Consider the following 10,588-nt stretch of genomic DNA (forward strand, 5'->3'; position numbering starts at 1 on the left):
CCTCCTTTTTATCCACTCTTGGATTTAAAATGGCATCACTTCAGATTTGCACCAGAGTTAGAGACAATGGGATCAGGCCAGTTCAGTTTCAGTTGAACATAAACTAGCTCTGATAACTTCAAGGAAACTGAACATTACAACAATCAGATATCCAGAAAGAAGGAATTTAGTGCTGCTTTTTCTTGTTCAAGTCCTGGAGACAGTCTCAGCTGCATGCAAAATCTGTTCTGCCAGAGTGATGAGGATCTTGGGAGCCTTGTAGCAGCCACCTGCACCTCAAAAGCCCAGGGACACACAGTCCATCAGGTGATTTCTGCCTCAAGAACAACACAGCCTAAGACACTTTGCCATCTGCTGGGAGGCAAAAGCAACCCAGAAAACTGAGGAGTGGGGGACAGAAATTTTTCTCCCAGAAAATATTTGATTCTGGGCTGTGTCCAACAGAGCTCCCTTAATGTAGGCTCCTTTCCATCACCTCAGCACATCAAGCACTAAATAAATGGGAGATTTTGTTCCTCTGCAACAATTCTGCAACTGACAGCACAATCCAGATGATCCAAAGCAGCAACAAGCCCAACTAAAATGTTGTGTTTAAAACCTTGCTCTCCCCAAGATAACAAAGATGGATTTTGCACTTTTCACCACTCATGCTCAGAGACTCAACAACAAGGGCCAATACCAGGGCCTTCATGTAGCCAGGCGAGAAACCCAGTCCATGCACACACTGTGCAGAGGGGCTGCAAGTGCCACCCGGGGCTGACACAGCCACAGGCTGCAATGCCATGTCCTGCCCCCCCACCAGATCAGACCTCAAACACAGCACAGCCACATCATCCCAGCTCTGCACCTGAACTAACAAACTGTCTCTCAGCACAGAAAATTAAGCTGGCCCTGAGAGTTTGCCCAAACAACTGCCCAGTTTCTGGTTCCAAAACTGGCTTGTCCTTCTCCACACCATAATACTCTGCTATGCTCTCACTGTAGAAATATCATGACCAATGCACAGCATTGCCCCGAAATGATAAAAACAGTCTAGAACAGAGTTCAAGCACCCTTGTTCTGTTCATCCAAAATATTTATATACTTGGCCATGCTGGCTGCTGGCACAATCCTTCACCATTTTTGCCTGTTTCACATACAGTGGCTGATCACACCAGCTTTACACCCCTGTATGGTCTTGAACACATGAAAAATTGAAGGTGAACACCCTGTGCTAACTGATCGTGGCACCTGAGCTACTGGGCTGCAAGTGCTTGCACCCTTTCTTCTCCAGGAGAGAATTTAACACTTGGATCTTCTGTGTCTCAAATGAGTATGGAAGAGTTTCCAACAATATTCAATATTGGCCTCCTCCTGAAGTCAACACCCTGCAATTTCAGCATGAGCAGCAAGGCAAAGCAAGAGTTATGAAACCTTCTGTTAAATCCTTTCTGGGATTTTCCCAGAAAATACTGGGTAATAAACAGAAATTTCCTCTTTTATCTGTTCTCACTTTAACTCTCTCTTCTCTGTCCAGCACAGATGGGGGTTGGGAGGTAGGCAGGACTTACATAAGGAACACTAAGTGCTGACACAGAGTGAAGTGAATCCTTCTGAAGTTCCTGTCCTATTTCGTCTTCTCTCCTCAGTCACTGCAGAGATGTTCCATCCAGCTCGCAGTCACCGTGACTGAGCACTCCCTCTCTGTGAAGGATTCAGGTTAAATCAAAGCCAGCTGCTTTAGAGAGGGGCAGGCAGCTAACAAGAAGCTAAACAAAATAATAATAAAAAATGCAATCTAGAACCTACATAGATAGGAAATATGCTCTTGTGGTTCAAATAAATAACTCTAAGGTATTTAAGCCTCATGCACAGAAAACAATTTTGTAACTTTTTAAGTCATCCTCTTGCATTGTTGTTCTGCCCTAATAACTCTGAAATGTGCTACTCATCTCTCCCAGTTAAATATCCTGTTTCACAAGCCCACTCCTAGATATCTGAAACTGCACAGCATTTCTATCTAGCTTTAGGCATCTAGCATTCCAAAGAATTAATATTTAAACTTATTATAAAGGAATGGGGATTGCGTTAAGCTTGTAGTATTTAGCAAAACATTCATACCAATAAACTGCTGTGTTGCTTGTCTGAAGCACATTTATCATCCTTTAAACTCAAAAGAAAGATTATGCTCCGAAACTGACACATGTATCTATTTTCCTTTTAATACAACCAAGACTTAGATAGGATTAGAGAGTGGAAGCTATCAAATTTCAATTTTAACAATACACTTAAAATTATATTATCTTTCTTTGCCTGGGGGATTGTTGACTTCAGTATTTAAGTGACTTAACCATAGCAAATTGTGAAAAAGCACTGAATCCCAGCACTTATTTTAAATAATCCTAGACCTATATCCCTTCTAGGGAAGAGCCTCATGTTAACATTTTTATAAATATTACTGCTCTTATGTCTCTTGATTATATATAAATGAGTAAAGAAACTTTAACCTGTTGCAAGACATCACTAATTGGTATTTTTCCTGTTATATTAGCCTTTGATTTACACCTCACATACGTTCTCCCAAGCCAGCACATGTAATTTATTTACAGCACTGGAAGGCAGGCAAAATACATCATCTACTGTTATACAACCTTCTACAAGGTATTAAAATACCAGGCCCCTGGAGACACACTTCATATAGTTCAGCAAGTTCCAAAATAAACCAAACCACCAACCCCCTAAGCACTTAAAACAACAATGGACATCTGTATTAAAAAGTTAGTTTTTTACTGTATTTGATGATGTCGCCTTAGTGTCATTTTTCCCTCTGGCTAATATGCAAACAACATGTAAGAATGAATTTGCTTTCTCCTCATTGTAAAACAACTAACAACTCTATAGCTCTCACAAAGCCCTCTTATCGCACATGTAAATGCCAGAATTAAGTGTAGTTTATGATGTTTTGCATTCATTTAACCCTTAGGACACATTTGGTGCCATAAATTCAATCGCAGTGCTCCTTACCGATCCATTCGGCAAGATAATCACATTCAAACATAATGATGGAGAAGTCAAACATAATTATTAGAGTTAAAGCAAAACAGTTGCTTTAAATAAAAAGATCTTATGCATTTTGAGTTGACTGAGCAACCTTGTAATGCTCAAAACCTTAAAATAACCTAAAATACAGAATTTGGATCGATTTCCTACTGCAGCTCTGGAAATGTCTCACCTGTTTTACAAGCAGTCCTCTGTCTACAAATAATCATTAACAATCATTTCATATAGTCAAGCTAATGACTGTAATAAAAAAAAATTTAAAAAGAAGTCCTTGTTCCAGGTAACCAGTGAAGCACAGATTCTCAGAACAGAAAGTTCAGGTTCCAACCAAGATTTCACATGCAGGGTGCCAGAAATGTAATAGCGGGGGAAGGAAAGAGGGGAACTCTTTGCCTCTATTCTTCAAAGCCTGTGCAGAAAGGCAGTGCCTCGCTGGTGTGCACCGATGTTATCTGGACGGAGGGACCGGCCCTTGCTTTTCTTTACACGCCCCATTTGCAGGCAATAAAACGGCCGGAGTGGTTTTAACTGGTCCTTCCATGTCACTGCAACGCTCCCTGCTCCCGGCAGAAGATAACAGCTGTGCCATATTCCCAAACACATACTTTTGCTATTGTTTGCACATTTGTGGGGCAAGATTATGCTGTACCACAGCCAGCGAGCGCTGCCCTTGCTTCTTTGGAACCCTGTATTCCCAGTTACAGCAATGTGCTGGGAAACAACGTTGGGTGGCTGAGGAAAAAAAGAGCAAACAAACCCCAGTCTATTAAAAGCCGTTTCAGGCACTGTGAAATGATTACTAGATTGCACGCCTGGTTCAAGCTTGTTGACATACAATGATAGAAATCTGGAGTGTAAAATGGAGTGGTTTACGTCTATTTTCCCTCTCCAATTACCCTGCCATCAACATCTTCAACAGTTCTAAAATCACTAAACAGCAGAATTTCTAGAATAATTGTAATTACGGTACTGAGCAGAAATTATAGTCACAGTATTACAGATTTCTCTCATAATCCGTACGCTATTCCACTTCCTAGCTCACAGATGGGTTTAATAGAAACTTGTTATTTGTCCTACAAGCTTTTCCCTGTACACAGGAAAAAGAACTTCTGTAATATTAGGATTGAAATACTGACCCAGCTAAAGTTAGTGGCAAGACTCCTACTGATATTAATAATTTAGGGTAAAATTTTGTCCATCTTATTCAACAAAAAACCAAACCGCTTTACTGCAATGAAGCAGCAGAGTGTCCTAGAAGACATTCACTTGAAATTTAGCAGTTTCACTAAAAAGAATCCTGTAGCCCTCCCAGAATACAATCTCAAATATACTAAAGATCCTCAGCATACACTTAACAGTTTATGTGTATACAGGGCTGAACTCTTAAGAGACAAATAATGTATTCAGTTATACCTAAATGAAAATTTAGAATGGTCTATGTTCAAAAATTTGTAGTTGATGAGACTGCTCACAGGAACAGTAATGTACATACTCAACCACTTGCAAGATGTAGACTTTAATTTTTTTTCTTACTATAAAAGAAAAAAGGATATTTTTCTCCTCACTCCCCTTAGCCCAGTATATAATAACCTCCATTATTGTAACATTTTAAAGACAGAACAAGTGATTTATTATTTTTAACTTCTATTCCTTCAAACAAAACTCAAATCAAATAAAAAAAATTTCTTCCAATTACTGGACTTATTTCCTTGTTGAGAATAATCTAACATTATCTGTTACTCCACACAATTCTGCACAGTATTAAAATAGATACAACATTTATTCTCTTCAGCTTTTCCAGTAGCTGTAGTTTTTGTCATGAAGCAGAAAAGAGTTTTTTGCTTTTACAAGTACTGAATGCTTTCATATGACTTGTTCATCATTAGATTTCCTGGTTTGTATTTGCTAAATATTCTCCACTAATGATTCTTAAATTACAATGGATTTAATGATTAGATACAATTAAGCTTATTTTAAATTAAATCCATGAAAGTCCCATCTTCAAGTCAGTGACTGATTTTGCAACACAAATCATTAGAAGAACTTCCTTCAGCAGCAAGTAACTGAAAGTTATTTGCCTATTCAAGACAAGGATTATAGGCAGTTGAAGGGAGGAGAGGACAGTCACAATTTATTCCAAATGAGTTTATGAACACATTCTCCAATTCGCAGTTTCTTCTCCTTTCTCCCCTTACAAAACAAAATTAGGCAAAAAAGAGACCATGAAATAAAAATATAGCTCAGTAACTGCACATTCTGTTCAGACCAACCTTTCAATTCCTTTTTGTAGCAGAGTTCAAATGCAGCAAGGAAACTACAGTGAAAATAAGAAATAATTACTACTGCAGCTCTGCCTAAAACTGAGAGTTTAGAGATGACCACACCAGTGAATGTGTCCCTGTCTCCTTATCAGCCCATAACATATTAATCAGATCTAGGCAGTCACACTTGCTCCAGTGGGATAATTCAGGTGAACACAGATAAGGTGAAAGAAAGAAAATGGCAATCAGGCCCAAGACCAGTCAATTCACCTATAAATCATAAAACCAAAGTATACATTTCTGCTTAAGATCCCAACAGTATAAGCTGTTACTTTCACAAGGACAGTCCTGACAACCAAGGAAACAGTCACAGGGGGATTAAATAGCAAGATTTACCCCTCCTTCTCAACAGTAGAAGGAAATTAATACATTTCAATACATTGGTTGTGTGTTTGCTGAAAGCAGCTACAGTTAACAACAAACAAAAAAAAAATCCAAGCCATTTTCTCCTTGTCTGAATAAAACATACTCTCAACAAGGAAACATCCAACTACTGCAACTCGACCAGCTTATTGTTTTGCCCACTGTAAGTTAATATCTGAAGTGGTTGCTGCAAAGGTCCGGGCCATTTGGATGATTTCCCAGTGGCACAGCTAACAGGATAAATCTCGTCATTTCTACTGAGTCATGAATTAGGTACACTGAACAAAACTGGAAAAGAATGAAAAGGAGAAGTGTTTCCTGGTAACAACCATAATCAATGTCATTTAGAAACTGAGATATTTGGCATCTTTATAGATTACTCTTTTGTCACCACTAAAGCCTTCCCAAAAGCTTCTTCCCTGTAGACAGTAAGTATTTTGCCTGTCACTTTCAAAACTGTAATACCGTAGCACAAAATTCAACAATGTAGAACCAAACCCACAGAATCCCAGGAAAACACTGTAAAATGGACTTCATACCTTATGGTACAGTTATTCTCTGTCAAATGCCTCTAAAAAAGCAGTGTCTGTATGCAAATACTCTGCCTTGTTACACACAGGGAAATCAATGACCAAGAAAAGCGTGGTGCCTATCACATCAGAAGGGGTTGGCTGGGCGAAAACTGGGCATTTATTTTAAACAGAACAGAACAAAATATGAAGCATAATTCCAAAATAGTGGTATTTTCAACAAACAACCAACAGCTCCATCCTGAAAAGCTCAGACCCAAACGATCCAATTCCCAGAAATAATCCTTACCACAACCCCTCAAGTTTTTGTTTGGCTCTTCAGAAAGTCCAAAAGACTTGCTCAGGCACGGAAGCATTCTGCAGGATCATAACTTAAACACTGTGAAACAGCAGAGTAACAGCACAGAGACATTGCAACAGCAGGATACTTCTTCCCCATTGTGATTACTTCAAAGCTGCCCTTTTTATTAGTAGAGCAGTGTATCATTTTGATTCATTCTCTTTGGAAAAAAAAATTAAAAAGTAAGACTTGTTTAGGAAAAAAAGACCTTACAGGCAACTATAAAAATCAGTTTTGCTCTTGTTAGAGAGCATCTTTTACACTCCCTACTTGCAGCTTTCAACTGTGGATAAACCAAAACCAGGAGGCACATTCTGTAATCTAAGCCAGACTGCAGAGGGAATTACTGGGTACATGGCACTCTGGGGCTGGAGAACAGGAGACGCACGGCACGACGGTCTGAAATCAAGCTGTCATCAGTTTCCTTCCCAAAACCTTTCACTGGGTAAATCTGAGTATTTCCCTCACTTCCACATCTCAGCTTTATCTTGGTATATCACATCCACATGCAGCTGTCCCAGTCCTTTATCATCCTCAGAGAACCAGGGCTGGTGGGAGATGGTTTGCACTGCTCCTTGAAAGAGCAGCAGCTCTCCTGCCTGCAGCACAGCCTGCTTTAGATACACTCTGATTTGTGAGCTGGAGCACGGTGAGCACTCCAAAATGCCCCAGTGGACACTAAAGCACTTGCTGATACTGTCCAGCTCAGAAGAAGCAGCACATTTTAAATCAGTCTCAGAATTTTACTTTAAATTTTGCTTTCCCTAACTCCCTTCCCTGAAAATGTCTTCTTGGGGTAAAAAAAAAGGTAAAACCAAACCAAACAAAAATCCCCAACAAACAAACAGGAAGCCACCCAAAAAACTCAGTGTTGCCATCTTTGGAAAAATCCAACATTATCCATCAAATCCTCCTGCTGAATTAAATGAGCCCTCTCCTGCCCATGGACACCTACTTACTCCCATGACTCAAGTCACCCATACACTGAAGCAGCCACAAGGTAACACCCTGGACGGAAAACATACTAAACAAAAACAGCAATAAAATGTAAATTTCACCCCAGTGGTGAAAATGGGAAATTGATCAGTCAGGAGAGATGAATTAGGAACCTTCTCCCATGGCCACCTACATCTACTCTGACAGTCCCAAGTGAATGCAAAGTTAAATTCTTCCTCTTTCCCTCCTGCCCTCTGCAACAACATGAAGGATATGCATGAAAAGAGGGCTAAACGGTTCAAAGGAAAAAAAAATTAAAAGTATTTCAACAGTCTTCCTGGACAGGGCAATGCATGGGCAGGATTTGAAGCTAGTATGAACCCTGTCCAGTGGCACCAACCTCACCCGTGGGACCACAAGGGACTAGAGCAGCCCTTGAGTCCCTTCAGAGGCAGCAGCTGCAGCAGCACGGTACAAGAGCTTGTAGCTCTCCCTTTTTACTACGTGAATCCTCCTTCTCCCCCCCTCCAAACAGGAGTCTGTGTAACAGACCTTCATTTCATTCCTGCCAAACATTAACAACCTTTTTTTTTTTTTTTTTAATCAGGAGAGAAGAATTGCAGCATTAACAAACAGAAAAATAAAAAAGGTAATTTATAACCTGCTGCTCCACTCTGTCTGTATTCAGTGGTGATGAACAAACACATCCCAGAGGCTGTCAGACGGACCCAGCACAGATCGAGGTGTTCATTAACATAACTTCGTGGCAATGAAAGGTGCCATCACCCTAGGTAACAAGCTCACAAAAGAAAATGTCACTAGTCCAAGGGCATGCAGCCTGCTTTTAATTTTCAGAAGAATGGACAGAACTGGAAAAAATCCCAGTGAGAACAGTCTTACAGCGACAAGATAACTGCACTTACATATCTAAAATAGAGAATAGGAATAGACTGATAAGAAGTGAAAAAAAGATAATTACCTTTTAACATTACAGAAAACATTGTCTTAATGCTAATAATATTAGGTGTACATATGTCTCTGCAAGTGACTTTGTAGCATAAAGAAATGCTCCAATTCCCTCTGAGCCCATTCAGTGACACCTTAGAGGGATTATTTCAAAACTCAATTTTGATTAACGAATTTCAGCTGAGTTAACCAGGTCTAGCTGAAAACTGTAATGAAACAGATTTTTAGTAGGCAACTCCTAACCCTACTTCAGTGCCACTTCTTTAACGATGGACAGCTGAAAATCAGCCATTTGTTAACTAGCAGAATTTGACTTTTCGGGCACCAGGGGTTCCCAAGTCTGAGGATTCACCGCCTGAATCCAGCATTTGTAACACCTCCATGAAATACAAACTATAAAATCCAAGCAACCGTGGTTGAAACTGCTGAATAAGAACCAGGCATTTATTGTCAGCCAGGCACGCTCACAAACAAACACCCCACACGAACTCTCTGGTGCAGGACAGACCAGCCCAGCCTTCAGCACCAAGCCCAAAACAAACACCTTTGAGACGCGACCGCATGAGCAGCACCCGCTCAGGACAACTAAAGAAGATGCTGGTCTCAAGATTTTTTTAAATACTCTTGAGAGACACTCAGCTTCACACTGGAAAAACATAGTCTGGTTTATCCTGTGCCTCCAAGGTGCTCAGGAGAAAAAAGTTTTCAAGCATGAAGTGAAATAAACAAGTTAGGAAACACACTAAAGACCAGAAAGGGAGGAGGGAGGGGGGAAAAAGCTTGTTACGTTTTTATTTATGTGGTGAATGGGTTGTTGGTGATGGTAGTGTTTAGTTCATGCATTTTCAAACTCACCCTTCACGCTTTGATGTTTCTGCTGCTGGAAATAATCTTTCGAGCCTCTAGCGCATCGCAGCTCCTGCGCCCTGGGCAGAATCGGAATCCTCTCAAATATGCTGGGTCGTTTGGGGATGAAATCTAGCAGAGGTGCTGACATTTCAGGGGGGCTCTGCTGAGGCTCCGTGTGGTCACTGCCGTTACTGACAGACACTTTAAAGGACATCTGAGGACTCAAGTGAGCTTTACCAGCGCCGGGACGAGCCACCCGCGGCAGATCCTTCTGAGACGCTCCCGGGCATTTGTCGCTCACCTCGACGCGGGCGCTGCCTTTCTGACCCGCGGCGAGCTCACAGTGCATGTCCGCTTGCGGCTGCTGCCAGGGCCCCCGCCGCTCTCCTGCACCGAGCGGCACACGGGCTGTCAGCGCGGGCGGACCCGCCGCCTCAGCCCCCGCCTGAGCCCTCAGCCCTCAGCGCCGCCGCCTCCCGCCTCAGCCCCGCGCCGCCAACGGCCGATAACCGCCGCGCGTGAGGCGGCGCAGCCCGCAAACCCCAAGCCCGCAGCCCGCAGCCCTCACGCCGCGGCCCCCGCCCGCTGTCCCACACACACCGGCCGGACGGGGGAAGACCCGGGGCGCTCGGACCCCGTGACGGACGGGGCGGCCGATGCCGCGCGTCGGCTTCGCTCCCTCTCTAGGCAACACTGCCGGGCTGCTCGGAGCCGCTCCCGGGAAGGCGAGCGCGGCCGGGAGGGGCGGGGAGGGGGCCCGGCACACGGGCGGGTTGTTTGGCGGCCGGTGCCTTTCAGCTGAGGCATCCGAACAGCGGCCGCCACGGCAACCACGGACGCGGTGGCAAAGCGGGTTCGCCACCGCCGGGCTCGCCGCGGCCCCCGAGGGAGAGAGGGAAGGAGGGAGGGAAGGGGGAGAGCCCGGCCGGGCGCGGTGACAGCCGCGCCCCCGCGCTCCTACCTGGGAGGGGCCGCCCGGGGGGACGCGCTGCCCGCCGCTCCCGCCGCCGCGCCGGGCGCACGGGCTCAGCCCCACTCCCCCGCCGCAGGGCCGGCTGCCAGAGCGCAGGCGGCCCGGGCCATTACCCTGGCGCGGCGGCGGGGCCAGTCGGGGCGGGCAGGGGGAGGGCTGTGCCGCCGGGGCCGCCCCTCGGGGTTTGGCAGCGGGGTACGCCCGCGGGCCCGGTCCGGCTGCGCATCCCGGAGCGCGGCAGGCGGACCGCGGGTAGCCCGTGCTTGCGGGG

The 10,588-nt window shown here is 44.0% G+C and overlaps 1 protein-coding gene across 6 annotated transcripts in view; it reads right to left on the minus strand.

Moving 5' to 3' along the window:
- GLIS1 (GLIS family zinc finger 1) overlaps positions 1-10,440 on the minus strand; it is a 178,763-nt gene extending 168,323 nt beyond the window's left edge. For 2 of the 6 annotated variants that reach the window (XM_064428910.1, XM_064428908.1), the window contains exons 1-2: positions 10,306-10,440; positions 9,351-9,731 (exon numbers count right to left, since the gene is read on the minus strand). In XM_064428910.1, coding sequence (XP_064284980.1) covers positions 9,351-9,693 — 343 coding nt within the window. In that variant the 5' untranslated portion in view covers positions 9,694-9,731; positions 10,306-10,440. Of the gene's footprint in view, positions 1-3,211; positions 3,553-9,350; positions 9,732-9,944; positions 10,069-10,305 lie in introns of those variants that run through there. The other 4 variants (XM_064428909.1, XM_064428913.1, XM_064428911.1 and 1 more) reach the window with 4 other exon arrangements.
- Positions 10,441-10,588: the final 148 nt, after the last annotated feature.

The sequence above is a fragment of the Passer domesticus genome, chromosome 7 (assembly GCF_036417665.1).
Source record: "Passer domesticus isolate bPasDom1 chromosome 7, bPasDom1.hap1, whole genome shotgun sequence".
NCBI lineage: Eukaryota > Metazoa > Chordata > Aves > Passeriformes > Passeridae > Passer > Passer domesticus.